The sequence below is a fragment of the Limulus polyphemus genome, unplaced genomic scaffold, assembly GCF_000517525.1.
Source record: "Limulus polyphemus unplaced genomic scaffold, Limulus_polyphemus-2.1.2 Scaffold525, whole genome shotgun sequence".
Taxonomy (NCBI): domain Eukaryota; kingdom Metazoa; phylum Arthropoda; class Merostomata; order Xiphosura; family Limulidae; genus Limulus; species Limulus polyphemus.
In genome coordinates, this window is record NW_013666135.1 from 171,223 (window position 1) to 188,368 (window position 17,146).

At 30.6% G+C, this 17,146-nt stretch overlaps 1 protein-coding gene across 5 annotated transcripts in view; it reads left to right on the plus strand.

Moving 5' to 3' along the window:
- LOC106458864 overlaps positions 1-17,146 on the plus strand; it is a 76,637-nt gene that overhangs the window by 44,445 nt on the left and 15,046 nt on the right. For 3 of the 5 annotated variants that reach the window (XM_022385217.1, XM_022385216.1, XM_022385218.1), the window contains exons 14-16: positions 4,289-4,372; positions 7,149-7,232; positions 8,726-12,183. In XM_022385217.1, coding sequence (XP_022240925.1) covers positions 4,289-4,372; positions 7,149-7,232; positions 8,726-8,869 — 312 coding nt within the window. In that variant the 3' untranslated portion in view covers positions 8,870-12,183. Of the gene's footprint in view, positions 1-4,288; positions 4,373-7,148; positions 7,233-8,725; positions 12,184-17,146 lie in introns of those variants that run through there. The other 2 variants (XR_002610450.1, XR_002610451.1) reach the window with 2 other exon arrangements.

Sequence of the window (17,146 nt, forward strand, 5' to 3'; positions counted from 1 at the left end):
ATAACCAACAATTTTTATAGGTTTTATGAAGAGCATGATGAAAAAAAAAAGATAAATTAAACTATTATATCTAGTAGCTCCAAACAGATTAACAAGCAATAAAGAAGAAATATATTGCAGATGATGAGACAATTATTTTACAGATAAAATTGAGGAAAAAAAACAAAGACAATTTCACAAATAGATAGTTTTTAAACAACCATGGTTTTGCCAGTAAAAGCATCATCAGGTATTTATCAGGCTTTTGATGGTGCTTATACTGGCAAAACTATGGTCATTAATAAGTGAAGTTTTTGTGAAATGTACAATTGTCTTTGTTTTTTTTCCTCAATTCTGTAATCATAGAGTTACACCCAAGTATCGATGGGTTCAAATATAAATTACAGTAACAAAATTTTCACATTTTATCCCATGGAAACCCTAATGGGAAGAGAACTATTATCAAACCCATGTTGAGATAAGTTTTTAAGTGAGTGGATATAATGAAAAACAGCAAGCTTTCCATCTAAAGTAGATAACACGTATGTCTACATAAAAACTGTGTTCGTTTTTCTTAAATTTTGGGCATTCTCCCTTCATCAGGCAGTATATAGCATGTTACGTAGAAGTTAGGCTACAAAAGAGTTGTTGATGGGTTAGGATATACAAGTGTTCTAATTAGAAATATAATTAAATCTTATCAAAAACTTTTTTGTTTTCTTAAAGCTTTTTTAAATATATTTACAATAATGTTTGATGGTATTGCTTTTCACCATACTTCAGCAGCACGTCTGTAAGTAGAACATTTGTATATTCTGACCCGTCAACCACTCTTCCCTAGCCTAAACCCTCTGTAACACAGTATATAATGCCTCTAAAAGGGCATTTGCCTAAAGAAGCATCATATAAAAAAGAAAATTTTACATTTATATATGTTATCTGTTTATTTATCTGAATTGTTCTTCCTACATCTTGCAAACGTTATGAAACTGCCCATCTTGCTGGCTGCCCACTTTAGAAAATCTCTGAATACATAACAACAGAAAAGTATGAATATTGATCTGTGATTAATTATTAGTATTTCAGTGTCTTTTTATGATTCAATAGAAAATGTCAAACATTAACTTCAGGAGTGAAATGAATAGAAAATGAAAACTTTTGAAGAGTTTACTAAAAATTTTCAATGCCTCACATGTCGATCTTACTGAGAACTGCCTCACAAGCCGATTTTACTCAGAACTGCCTCACATGTTTATCCTACCTGGAACTGCCTCGCATGTCTATTCTACTTTGAGCTGCCTCACGTGCCTATCTCTCTCAGAACTGCCTCCCACGTCTAACATACCTGGATCTGCCTCACATCTCTATTCTACCTGGATCTGTTTCACATCTCTATCCTACCCAGAATTGCCTTGCATGTTTATCCTTCCCAAAACGTCCTCACATGTGTATTCTATCCAGGAAATGACCCACATGTATTTCCTACCCAGAACTGCCTCACATCTCTATCCTACCCAGAACAGCCTCACGTGTGTATCCTACCCAGAACAGGCTCACATGTGTATCCTACCCAGAACTGCCTCACATGTGTATCCTACCCAGAACTGCCTCACATGTGTATCCTACCCAGAACTGTCTCACATGTGTATCCTACCCAGAACAGCCTCACATGTGTATCCTACCCAGAACAGCCTCATATCTCTATCCTCCCCAGAACTGCCTCACATCCCTATCCTTCCCAAAACTGCCTCACATGTCTATTCTATCCAGGAACTGCCCCACATGTATATCCTACCCAGAACTACCTCATAAGTGTATCCTACCCAGAACAGGCTCACATGTGTATCCTACCCAGAACTACCTCACATGTGTATCCTACCCAGAACTACCTCACATGTGTATCCTACCCAGAACTACCTCACATGTGTATCCTACCCAGAATTACCTCACATCTCTATCCTACTCACAACTGCCTCACATGTGTATCCTACCCAGAACTACCTCAAGTGAACATTCTACCCGGAATTGCTTCACGTGTATATCCTACTTAGAACAGCCTCAAAAGACAGTTGGTTCTCAATTCATTGATACTATTCCAGGAAAATATATCTGAACTTGATTGAAACAGAACAGACTACGGCTTTAAAAGAAAGATATCAATAAACAACTTAAAATAGGTGGAAACATTAAGACACCTTATAAGTTAGAAAAGCATCTAACTAATCAATAGACCTAATCTAACAGATACACTGCCGAGTTCCATTGAGAAAGTGGAAACATAAAGTATTACAACAAAAGGCAAAAGTGTCTGAACTTCAAAGTGAAGAAACATAAAAAACACAATGAAGTGATAGATAATATCATTTTGGTTAGAGAAGGTATTATATCCACAATTGACATCAAGACAAGTAATCCAAATCCTTGAAAAAGAAAATTTAAAGGATTATCCTTGACAGCAACCTTGAAACATGGATCTACTATAAAGAAAATCTTAGTTAGATATATGTATGTTGAAATTGAAAGCTGCTAATAGTAATCAACAGTGTCAAGCTAAAACAAGACAACTTGAACTTTCCAGTCTCTCGCAACAAGTAATGATTAACATAAATGGTCAAGAACACAATTTCAGGATGCTGAAGCTAGAGATTCTAGCATTGGATGTAATGCTGATTACATAAAAAATAAACAGGAGAATGCCATCTTTAATTGAATTAGTACTAGTGTCAATAAATTTTCATAGATATGTTACAAAATATTGCACTGAAAAGAGAAAGATGTAAGAAAAGTCAGTGAAGAATTGAAATGTTATTTTTTTAAGATTGCTTAAACCACTAGAACAATTTTTCTGTACAATTTTTTAAAAGCTAAACAACCCATTTGAAAATTTTGATAAATTAAATTTTACCCCAGGAAGAATGATATCAAAATGTCACCTGCATTGAGAAAAGAAGTAATCTTCTGAACCTATATCTTAAAAAATATGTAAAGGATATCCAGAGTTCAAATGATAATGATGATATTCAATAAAAACCTACTTAATTGTACAAATAATAGACAACTCATGATGAACTGAGCTCTTGGAAGAGTTAAGGCCTTCAAAACATAGCATGTAAGGTTGCTCAGTGTAACTCACATTTAAAAAAAAAGTTTTGTACAGTAGTATGTGAAATTCTTTTTATTGTATTTTTTCCTACTGGTAAAACTAAAGATATATAATGGAATTATTCATTGATTCTTTTCTCTTATTATGTGTTTCAAGTTTAGTTTATAGGTATTCTTATGTGGTGGCCTGGCATGGCAAGATGGTTAGGGCACTCAACTCACAATCTGTGGGTTACAAGTTTGTATCCCTGTCCCACCAAACATGCCTGCCCATTATAATGTATCAGTCAATCCCACTATTCATTGGTAAAAGAGTATCTCAAGAGTTGATGGTTGGTGGTGATGCTGACTAGCTGCCTTCCCTCTAATCTTTTACTGCTAAATTAGGGATGGTTAGTGCAGATATACCTCATGTAGCTTTATGTGAAATTCAAAATAAACAGAACTGATCTTATGTGGTTTATGATTGATAATTACAGTTAGGCCTTTGCACTGAAGCTTGTTTAATATGAACCCTTGAAAGAGTGTTACTGTTTGTTTGTATAAAGAAATTTTAAGAATGGAGAATTTAGATAGAAAATCATATTAGAGGAGAACTCGGATATAACAGAAATTCATAATAGTATGCATTGAGTTTAAAGATATAAACTGTTGGGTGTAGAGACAGCTATTGAGTTTGGTGATTTAGATATTTCCAGCAAAATACATAAGGTAGACTTAGTTTATGTGTGTCTTTTTGATTTCTAATAATTGAATAGTCCTAGTGTAGAATTGTGACTGTGTTGTAACATCTCTAATTTGATGCCAAAAAGGATTAAGAGTTGGGGTCTTTGTGTGTTTGATTTAAGAGTTGTACCAGGTAATTTTATGTACTTTGATTTGATTATTTGTCAAAAATGCAAAAAATAATCTTTTCAATCTTAAAGTAATCTGGTGTAAACCCTTTTACCAGTTTTGTAAAATATAAATTTTATGAAAAAACTTACAATTTCTCTTTAAAACTGGTATGAAGGAAACATTGTTTAAAGCACAAATTTCATGATTAAAATTGTGTGTAAGTGTTATAGGTATTTATTTAGTTTAATATTTTATTTCACTGAGTGTTTGTTTTTTATTTCTTATATACATTGAAAGTTTAAAATAACTGATGTATTATTAATTATTAGCCTTAAGAATCCTCCTCTTATAATGTTCTATCATGTGGCAGATTGAATCTAGAGAAGAAGAACTTAAAGAGATAAAGCAGCAACAACACGTACTTCAGGAACAAAAACGGCTACTGATGATACAGGTAGTTCATAAAGAGCTGTTGTTAATATTTGGTGTCTGTTGACTGTACAGCTTTTGATTGTAATTATTTTATACCTTTATAAAAGATATACAGGAAAGCACTAAATGAATTTTTTAACCCTATTTGAACAACATTGGACAATTGGACTGACCCTGTATCTGTGAATATGTACATGGCATTCTTAACTATAATTTATTTATTATTTATTATACATATCTTCACAAAATTTGGTAAGCTTTTAGTAAACATTACAAATCTGCTGTACAGAAATAAAGTATTTTTTTACTAAGGTTTGTCTGAGAATATACAAAGCTTTCACTGAGTCAGTCTGAGTGAAACTTGATTTTCATGTTAAGAACAAAAATATTTTCCATCTAACAGTTTTCATATTTCATTTGCCTAACCTTTAAAGCTTCCTAAAGGAATATAAAAATTTTTTTTTTGTATAATGTTATACTTTATATTTTATTTTCTCTGCCCTAATGCCAACTGCAGCAGAAAACAATGAAATAAAATATTGAAAAGTATGGAATAAAATGATGAATTACTACAGATTGTAACAGACAATTACAATCATCAGTTCTAACACTGCCTCAGTTTTCTAAATATTTCACATCTGTTTGTTTTTTAATTTTATTACCCTATAGTGCACTTTGGATCATATTTATGCATATAATAGTCAATTTACCATGATGGGAAACTTAGTGTAAACAACAAACCAAGCTACAGTCATGTGATGCAGTTAGCTTGATCTGGGCTCATGAATTTTTTTATTCAATTATTTTTATTTATGTTTTGTTATCTATTCTAATAGATTTCTGATTTTCACATTTTAGTAACTTTTGTTAAAAAACATAATAACTAAAAAATGTACATTCAAAGAAATTTAATACTTAACCTAATCAAATAGGCCTATGTATACATAAGAATGTACTTCAGTAAGGCTACTTTTTTTTCACATTATCTTGGTAGTCCATAAAATAATTCATGTTGCCTTCAAATATTCATTTTATAAATATATCGGGCACTAGATTAGAATGTTTAAAAATTATAAAAACTTAACTGGCTCTCTAGCTAAACTATAAATAGGTTTAAAAAATTCCATTACTTCTCAGCACATTTCAAGACTTTCTTGTTTGTTACTGCCTCTGAGTGCCAAAACAAACTGTCATTAGATTCACGTGGTTCAAAAACTACTCTTTCTATTTGTTATAAACATGTTCAATAGCAGTATCAAAGAAAATTATAAAAATCTACTGAAAGTAGAGAGAGAAATATGAATATGCATTGTGTGTGTGTGACAAAAATAACAATATCTCAGTAGAATAATCCATATACAGTTCCTTGCAAAACTATTCACCCCTACAAAGTTTCCACATTTTGTTGCCATCTGAGCTTGCAATCAAAAACTTTCAAATGGGACTTTATATTTAGAATCTACACAATCTACTCCAAACTGCAAAAGGTAAAAAATGCTGATATTATGTAAGTAGATTAGATGTTCAAAGAAAATTAGAATATTCTCAGTTACATAATTATTCAACCCCTTTTCTACGGCAACCCTAAATCAGTTCAGGTACAAAAGAATAGTTTGGAAAATTACAAAAGTAGTGTAATGGTCTCTGTCTCTGTGTAATCAAAGTGGCTTAACTATATATGATGCTTTAGTCTTCAACTGCTAAATTAGGGATGGCTAATGTAGATAGTCCTCGTGTAGCTTTGCGCGAAATTAAAAATAAAACCAGCTCACTACTTGTCTTTACAAAGTATGTTCTACTTTAAAGCAATTTTTCCCATGAGAAGGTACATGTGATACCAAAGGGAATGACCCAGAACAGTAGGTAACTAGAGTGAAACAAGCATACCTATATATTTAACCAATGTTCTACTTTAACTCTTTTGCTACTGACTTGGTGGATTAAACTGACCACTTGACCCTAGAATGACCATCAGTGTTTCCATGTTATAACTTTTAATATGTTTTGTGTATATTGATGAAATATTTCAAGCTCTTAGTAAATGTTACAAGTCTTTTGTAGAAAAAATATCAAATTTTTTAATAAATATTTTTACTTAAAATTTGTCTGTTTTGACCGCTTTGAGTCCAAAGTGATTTTTATGTTAAGATTAAAGATACTTTTCAAAACCTTCTAAATAAATATTAAGTGTTTTTTTGCCAGAAAAACTTTATGGTTGGCATAAGGAAATATAAACTGAGCAATAAGACCAGAAGACATCCATATGACACAGAAAAAAACAAATTTGACATTTTTTTAAGTATTTTCTTTTGAATTAAGAAATTCAAACATAGCATTCCATAATTTGAATTAGAAACTATGTTGTGATGCCAATTTCAGTGACATATAATGATAATAAATTTGATCACTTAAATTTTGAAAATGACTGTAAAACATTGTGATGTGTCCTTTGACCTGTCTGTTAAACCTATATACACTTGTTTGCATGGTATACATGGAAATGTTAAAAATTCTATTTGAACTTTACTTGTTCACTTTACTAAATAAAAGAGGTTGAAAATACCTAGTTTGCTTGCATACTACACTGCATTATTGTTATTTTTTTCAAATTACATAAATGTGTTAAAATGCTTGATACTATGTATTTGAGCAAATTATACCAACAAAAATATTTTTTTGGAAACTGTTTAAATGTATTACATACCCTTTGTGTTAAGTATCTCAAATCGAGTGCATTTGTTACAATCACATATTTTTACAGATTATACGTAATCTATATTTTATCTTTTGTTAAACAGTTAGATAGTCGAGGGGAGAAGTTACTTGACACCCAAGAAGAAGTAATAAAACTGAGGGCTCACTTGGAAGCTCGTGTTCTAGAGGTTAGTGTAATACATTGTCTTTGAATAATTCTGTATCATTTCTTAAAATCCTTGCTGTAGCTGTTACTCTTTACCAAGATACAGTATATTTAAACACATGTTGACATCATTTTGGTACCTTTGTAGTATGCAAATACTACCTACTTCCACTCATATAGTACATATCACATATTTACAGAACTTTTAGGTTCTGCCTGAGGTGTTGCTTTTTGCAGCTTGACCAGACAAGGAACTTGTACACTGTTTAACGGAGTAGTTGTATTTTGTCCTTTGTCATACTTGACTTTACATCTGGGAGATACTTTGCAACTGTTGCTTGAAGCAGAGATGCTTCTACCTCCCAGCTGGTGCCCCATTGTCTGATTGTTATAGCGAACATATATTTTGAATGTAGTTCTACCACTTTTACAGTAAATTAAGCATTTCATGTGATTTTTGAATTCATTACTGTATCTTGTCTGATGCATTTCGTCTACAACAAATCACTGAAATAGTCCTTCCATGTATTAGATCCACAATTCACTTGATTTGCAGAGATTGAACAACTGTGAATTAAGTGTAACCTTGAACTACCACACCTTCTGAGTGGAAAATAGTTAAAAGTAGGAATCTGTTTTAATGTTTAATGATTTTTCATACACTCTGTTTTAAACTGTTTAATCTTTTTTGTTTCCAAAATATTACAAAGGTAATCAGGGTAGTCTATAATGGCTTTTAACAAATAAATAATAGTTGAACTAATTGAATATTTTTTATCAACTGCAGTTCTTGATATGTTTAGTTTCACTGATGTTTATATCATTGGAAAAAACATTTTTTCTGTCAAATACACAACAGTCTCTTTTATTTAATCACATGCTTACATACTCAAAAACTTGCTTGGTGGTTAAGGTGCTCAACTCACAATCTGCAGGTTGCAGGATCAAAACCTGTCATTGAATATGTTTGTCCTTTTAGCCATATGGGCATTATAATATGATGTTCAATTCCACTATTCAATTATTAAAAGTATTCCAAGAGTTGACAGTGGGTGATGTTGACTAGCTGCCTTTCCTCTAGCCTATCACTTTAAAATTAGGGACAGCTATTCAGATAGCTCTTGAATAGCTTTGGGTAAATTTCTACAAAAACACTAGATGTAAAACTTGAATTTAACTTATTCAAAGGAAAATCATTTAATATGTTGTCACTAGTGTATGACACACAATTTTTAAGTCAGCATGTATTTTCAACTTGACATTCAGTCTTGGTCTTGGAAATAAGCTAATGCTCCACACTGATGCTACATGTATAATCTGTATGATAAGATTACTATATACGAAGTGTGCATAAAGTGTAGATGTAGTTCGTGTGTTTTATAATCATTATCTCTGTGTAAAGAAAAATCTTAAAAAGTAGACGGAAGTTACAGAAGATGATTTATAAAACAATTTTCTTTTTTCAACTTTATGTTTAGTATTTTCTTCTTACCTGAATGTTGTTTAACTCGTCAGGTACAGCAGCAAGCTCTGACAATAACAAACCTCCAGGAAGCCATTGTCCATTCTCGGAGAACCCTTGATGGGTTGAACCAGTCAGGTACACATAATCCTTCACTTGTCAAGAGAACAGGAAATCCAACAGTACTAAACATCTGAGTGACTTCTGTCCCCTATGGTGGTTAAGAAAGTGGACAATCCAATAATACTGAACGTGAGCAGCTGCTATTACTACTTGCAAAATTTTTTTATTAAGAAGGGCACATCAGCACTGTGTATCTATTAAGAATCAGTCTTTATGTGACCTGAAGTGCAGCCTTCAGTAATACCAAGTAATGTAAGAACTTGCACAAGAACTGGTTTGTCCAAATTACTCATAAGCTAGTTGTCAGTAGAGTGTAAATCTAATGATAAAGAAAATTTAAAACAATCCTCTCAGTCTATAGGGTCAGTTCATGCTTGTAGTAACTACTTCTACTGTTAAAAACTACAAGTTTGCACATGGAATGATGTAGCAAAATGGCCTTAATTTGGTCACTACCTATAAAAGCTCTTTTTTTAACTCATAAGTACCTCTGTTGCAATCACTTTAGAAGGCTTTCAGTCAGATTGCAGTTTCCTACTAACCACCTACATTAAAACTCAAAATATTCACATTAATTTACTTCAGCATTGCAATAACCTTTTGTATTTTTTGTTTGCTGAAAATTGATATGCATCCTTTTTCAACCAAGAAAAATTGTAGTATTAGGTAAAAATTTGATAGATTTCAATATGTTTTGAAATTTCGAAAAAGAATTGAATTTGTTGTGATTAGCTAGATGACATTTACACAAGTTAGCTAATTAGTTGAAATTTTGTGAAGAGCATGTATTATATCACTTTGTTTAGAATTTTTTGAAGACTGTTGTTCTTCCTTTGTAAAGGTTTGGATTATTGATTATTAGACTATAGAATACTAATATTGGTATAAAAATATACATTGAATACATGTGTTTATAAAATGTGATATTTATTATACAGAGTACTGATATTATATTTTATTTTGAATTTGTTTTCAGCTTACATAATGGTAGCTAGACATACATGAAGATCTTGTTAATTCATTTCAAGATATTTTGTACTTTATTTTTTCAATCATCCATATTACTTTAAGGCAAAATAATTTCAAATCTAGTTCTCAACTTCAGTAAAAAAACAGATTGAAATATTTGTAATATTTTTAAGTCATACTTCTATCCAGTAGATCTTAATCTAGCCAAATTTATTAACTAATATGCAATGATTTTGTATTTTTACTTCACATAAACTCTGAATTTTAAATTTTTAAATGATTTTTAATGCATGGAGTAAATTGTAAAACTAATTTTAATTTTAGAGCCTCAGGACAAAGCTAATATTTCAAACTACAAATTTACAGAACTGGCTCCTACTCTTTTTAAAACTTTGATGTGTTTTAAATAAAATCCTACTAGTTCTGTTCACTTAATCTTTTATTACATATTTTGATTAGCACATAGTTTATAAGTGCTTAGAAGTTTAACTCCAGCATCCAATAAATAGTTTTAATCCCATTTGTTTTTATTTGTTAAATGTAGAGTTTTATATGTATTTCTGAAGAATGAAAATCAAAACACTTTTAATAATGATAAATCTGTTTCTGGAAAGTATGGGAATACAATGATAAGCCTTTTTCTAGTAAGCATTGGAATATAATGATAAATCTGTTTGTAGTAAGCATGCAAACATAATGATAAGCCTGTTTACAAAATTAATGAATATTTATTACTAACGTGGTTGTAATGAATGAAATATTTGTGAAATCTGCAGTGTCTTTGTTTTCCTCAAATCTGTAATTATGGGGTTTCATGAACTACTGACCATTTCAAGTATTAATTTGTTTCTAGTAAGCATGGGGACATAATGTGTTTCTGGGAAGAATGAAAATATAATGATACATCTGTTTCTAGTAAGCAGGGAAATATGATGATAAATCTGTTTATGGGAAACATGGGGATGTGCTGATCTGTTTCTGGGAATAGGAATTTAATTATTTACAATCATCAGATATTGTAACTAGAGATCTGTAGAAGTAGTTTTAATATCTTGCAATATTTCCAGCAAGCAGTCATAAATTTGAATTGAAAATTTAGCAATTTCTCATTTGGGTGTAATTCAAAGTGTTTTATAATTACTGAAATTAAGGGATAATTATCCAAATTCTGAGCTAAATGTTAGATAACAAAATCTAAGTATAAAGAATGTTTTATTTTAGACAATTCTCCAGATCTGTCTTATCTGTTAGCATTGGAAGTTTGTATACCCTTTGGAAAAAAGCTGATTTTCATCATTTTTGAGAGATCATTGAATTACTTTTATACATCTTTAAAAGTGAAGCAGTCCATCAGTGCCACAGGTAGATTTTTCTATACTTTGTTTTCTTAACTCAAGGGTTTGTAGTTTGAACCATCCATGAAAAATTAATATAGTGTGTAAGAATAAGATAAAAAAAAGCTAATAATACATAAGTAGGGTTTTCAGTTACAGATACTTTACTGTAACTTTGTGGTGAATGTGTTACGTGTTTAAAAAACCTGCACCAATAATACAGAGTTAAAACTCAATTTCATGTAAAGATAGCTGAACACACTTTCAATTTCAATGTTTTGCTTATATATATGTCAATAATGTAGCTCTATTTTTTAATTTTTCTTACTCTCTTATTTGTTCTTTTAGACTTGAAATAGAAGATTAACCCTTTCCTACTTGATGCAACACTACAATTAAAATGATAAACTTTTAAAGCTTAGTTGATTGCCTAGCAGTCATACTTCACATGTTATACTCAGTCTATAGTTCTTCATGAGCTTGCAACTCAGAGTCAGTCTTAAAAAGTCTAGGATCCATTTTTTCAAATTTAGCTCATTTTTAAAAGTTTTTCTAAAATAATTAAAATTTGACAGTTGTTTTGAACTTTTTGCCTACTGACTGAGTATTTCGTTTGCTTGACGCTATTTCACAAATTGATCTTGTACATTTAGACAACTGTGAAGAAAGTTTATCAAAGTTTTGGTGACACACTAAAAACTAAAAAAATGTTAAAATACAGAATTCTACATTGTATAGTTTAATAATGTATTTTTTGTGTGTGGTTAATTTCTGATACACTTTCACTATGTTTGCTTCAGGGAATTTCTAGGTAAGAGAGGAATAACTGTACCAAAAGCTGAGATTTTGTAATAAACCTTTTGTTTGTGTCTGGTCAGCAGCTGCTTATATATATTGATCTGGACAAGGAATGAAATGGGTTTGAAAAATTCCAAGATCTGTAACATATTTTTAATAATTTTTGTACTAATTGACTTTCCTCATAAGAAAGTCACAACAAGTTACTGTACCCTGCAATAACTTTGTATAAGATTTGTAAAAAAAATATAGATACTCAGTCAAGCAATAAAATCTTTTATTTTTAATGGCACTTTTCAGGAAGTATTATTTAACATAATTACAAAATTGCAACTTCTGGCATATAGTTTCAACTGAATTTTATTTTTTTATTTTTAAAGGAAAACAAGCTTCAGCCAAAATAAAAACAAATATTGTAATACCCAAATGCTTTGTTGTATAAAAGAACCCAGAAAGAGTATTGCTATTATAATATTTTTTTAATGACAAATTCATTTCATGTCTATGCACTATTAAAACCTTTTTGTTTCCTTATGGTATTTATGATAATATAGCCATTCACACATCTAGTGGTAAAATCTGTAGCATAATCACCATAACAGCAAAATATTTAGTGTTGAACACAGGTTTCCTGTATCATCCTAATATTACATGAGGATAATGTAGAGGGTGATCAGAGCTAGTACAGGTTAAACATCATGTTTGTGTAGAAACTCTTTCTATTGGTTGAAACTTTTACCTCAGCTAGCTAGTGCTTTCCTTGGTGTTCTACCTAGAACACACACATTAACTGGAATATCTTTTATATGGCACACTTTACAAAAATAGTAGTAAATAATTCTTACTTACATAGGATTTGATTTAGAAATAAATTCACTTCGAAGACTTCAGGTAACCTCTTTTAAATGGAGTAAGTTTTAGAAATTGTTTCAAGATTACAAGAAAAATTACACTTTTTTTATCCAATTCCAGAAAAAAACAAAAAGTTGTTTTAGCCATTAAACCTCAAATTACAGCTTCTTGTTTGTTTGTTTTTCAGATCATTTACTATTGGTTAAATCCACATATTGCATCATATTGAATAATTTATGTTTATGCTTGTTACAACACCCAGTATATAGAACTGACCAAAATAATTGGGTGAAATCACTAATTTTCCTTGTAAAATGTGTAGGAACTTCCCAGCTGCAATTAGCGGGATTATTTGCAAAATTGATAGTTTTCATTTTTGTATATGTGACTCATACATTATAGAAACCCTATAATTAACAAGTTCATGGACACACAAACAATCTAATGTTTCAATATTTTAGAAGTGTGTTTAAACAACTGGCTGTGTTTATACAGAACCCATCAGTAATTATAGAATTAAATATTCATTGATAAAGGAGATATAACTTAACAATTTTAAATATTTTGTTTTACATTTTTTGAATAAATCTAGAAATCTCTTTACCTAATTTTGTTGATTACAAAACTGGTATGACACTTGCTGACCAGTAGGCAAAGAGTTAATCAAATTATTGAACATTATTTACTCGCCAAATTGACTGACCATCACAGCGCTTTGTGGATGTAATCTCTTAGTTGTCATTCAGGATCTGTCTATAATTAAAAGAATACTTTAACTGATTAATCTCACAAATTACAACACTAATGGTTGGGTTTCGTTACCTGCAGTGTACAGAGCACAGATAGCTCATTGTGTAGCTTTGTACATAACAACACTCCATTAGTAAAACAAAGAAACAAACAAACAACCTGATGAAAGTCATTGAAATATTATTTCCTTTGCTAATACTTTCTTTTTTGTCTTATATCATGATTCATTTTTATAATATATAATTTTTTCTATGCCATACAAGATCACCATGACTACTCCATCAGCATTTAAAACCAAGAGGAAAGGGTTAAAGGAAAGCTTTGTTTTAATCTGCTGTTTACCTCCATAGTGTGAATGCATACAAGATGTTTTCATCATAAATAGCTTTGTAAGGAGTGAAAGAAGTGTTTAATTGATTGGCCTTAGTGGATGAAGTTATTGTAACAGGAATCTTTACATTAAGTCAACATTTAGACTTTAAGCAGATTAACATTCTTTATGAAATGAGATGAACATTCCAACCAGTCAAAAAATATAGTTGATTCCCTGTATTATGTTCAGGATTCTAGGAGTAAAAATTATCTGTGCTTTTTAATTGCAATACTTTGACAAAATGCATAATGTGTATGCCTTTTTTATATCTGTGATAATGATAATGCATGGTAGACATTCAACATATCAGTCATCTTTGTAAAATAAAATATGAAAATGAAATTATTCTGCTACTGAAGTATAGCATGTTATATATTTGGTATTTAACCTTTTTTTTTGGCTTATATTGAAAAAATTACTTTAACTCTGTTGGTTTTGACTGTTGTCTTTATCCAGTCTTGCTAAGAATAGAATAGCACTAAGTGACACTGTTATGTGTTGCTGGACAGATACTTATTTTTTGATGGAATACCAAAAGGCCAGTTTTGATGATAATATTTATTCCACACTGAAGAGTAATGATCCTGTAACAAATTGTTTTATAAATTGATACTGTGTAATTAGACATTATTCAATCACTCCAGAGAGGAAATATCTTTTAAATATGTTCTAATGTCTGCAAATATTAATTAAACTTTTCTCATTGAATATAGTGGCTTAAATACTGATGGTAAATGTTAATATGTTCATTTAGTGTAATGGCTTGATACGGATGATGAATGTCATATAATATATATATTTCCCATTTAGTGCACTGCTTTCAGTACTGGTGATGATGAATGTCATATAATATACGTATTTTCCATTTAGTGCAATTGCTTTAATATTGATGAAGATTAGCATAATATTAACATACATGTTTTCTCATTTAGTGTAGTGGTTTTAATAATGATGAATGTCATACACATATTTCCACTTTAGTGAAGTGGCTTTAGTACTGATGATGAACATAATACACTAAACACTTCCCTTTTAGTGCAGTGGCTTCAATACCGACAATAAATGCCATATACACATATCCAGTTTCATCATTGGCTTACAGACGGATGATAATTATCACATAATAAAGATATTTCCAACTTTGTGCAATAGTTTCAGTACTGATGATGAATGTTATATACATGTTTCCAACTTTGTGCAATAGTTTCAGTACTGATGATGAATGTTATATATATGTTTCCAACTTTGTGCAATGGTTTCAGTACTGATGATGAATGCTATATACATGTTTCCAACTTTGTGCAATGGTTTCAGTACTGATGATGAATGTTATATACATGTTTCCAACTTTGTGCAATGGTGTCAGTGCTGATGATGAATGCTATATACATGTTTCCAACTTTGTGCAATGGTTTCAGTACTGATGATGAATGCTATATACATGTTTCCAACTTTGTTCAATGGTTTCAGTACTAATGAAGAATGTCGTATAACATACATATTTCCAACTTTGTTCAATGGTTTCAGTACTAATGAAGAATGTCGTATAACATACATATTTTCTTACTTTGTATAATGACTTTGATACTGATTATAGTTGCCATCACATTCACACAATATTGCACTGTCTTGGAGATGTTTTTACATACTGTATTATTAGTATATAGATAAATTTACAGACAAACATTTTTGTTGGTTCCCAACATGCTCTTCATAAAATAAGTAATATTTAAAACAGTTTGTTGAAAACAAAGGAAACATTTGTCATCTTGAAAGGTTTTGTTTGCTTTTTCTTTTGAAAATCTTAATTATGTTTCTTAGCAGACTGCCATGATGTAACTTAATTACATTAATGTAGGTAATATAACATATTAGAATGGCTAAACTTATTTGTAAATATATATTGCAAAATTTATGTAACAATGGTACTGTTTTAGTAATCAAACAGTTCTTTTAGAAATATTCCATCAAACAACTAGATTTTAAAACACTTTGGACATTGATTATAATAATGCTGTTAGGTAATCAGTAATATAGTATTTTCATTTTAATATCCTTTTCATTCAAATTAACTTTACATCAGTGTCATTCACATTAAGTTGTAATAGCTTTAAAATTTTTTCTACATAGTTTTTTTAATATTTTACTTAGCTATTCTGAATCAGGATGTATTATCTTGTAATTTTTTGATGCACTCTATACTTACTAGTCATTTTCCAGTACTGCTTAATAATTCGAAAAGGTTAATATTTGAAATTTTGGAGGTATCCTATATATATTTGAAAATATTGAAGTATAGAACACTCAAAACTTGGATATAAAAGACAAAATACACACACCAACGTGTCACCAAAATTAACCTGACATAATCAAAGATGGGTTGATTCTGGTGGAATGTCGAAATATGTGCATGTATTTTCTTTCATACCCCATTTTTAGCTGTTTTATATCTTATTAATTCTAAAGAATCATTTGTAGCGTTGCTTCTACTTTTATAGTTCTCAAGACTTTTTTTTTGCATGAAGTCGTTCAGCTTGTTCTTATACAGCTGTTATCCAAGTATGAAACTTAAAACATGGGGAATATGTATGTTGTTCAAGGCTGGAATCATGTTGACAGCATTATCCTAGTTTCTGTAAACCTAGATCAGCCATAATTATATATATATAGATATGTAACTGACTATTGTAAAAGATCTCAAAAATTGGTATTTTATTAAAGGAAGCTGCAAGATTTCTAGGTTCCAGATTTTTGTACTCTTCTATCAGTAAGTAATTCAATTTTTATGGTGTAAGCTCCTTTTACAAACTGTAAAGCATGATTATAATTCACACCATAACAATTGTTATTGTAGCAAATGACTTATATAAACAGTGTTCTGATACGGTACGTTACCTCTTCTCACACGTAGAGCTATTCTTATTCAGTGCTGCCCTTTATATACAAAAATTGTTTTGCATGCCACAAGCCTTGAACCCCACGATCAACATGATTCAACTGCTTATCACATGCAAATCATCATGGGACAACCCTCCACCAATAGGCATGTGACACACCTTCCTGACACATGTGACTCCCTCTATTTGATTTTACCGAACTATCACTTCTCGTTAAGTAGTGATCTAGTGTAGATGTTTTTCGATTGTGCTCTCTTCATGTGTTTTCTTTAATATTTTTGCAATGTAGAGATTTCATTTATATACTTTACTACAGTTTGTTTTTTGTAGTTTTGACATGATAACTTGCCTCTATTTGTTCTTTTTTTTTTAATTCTT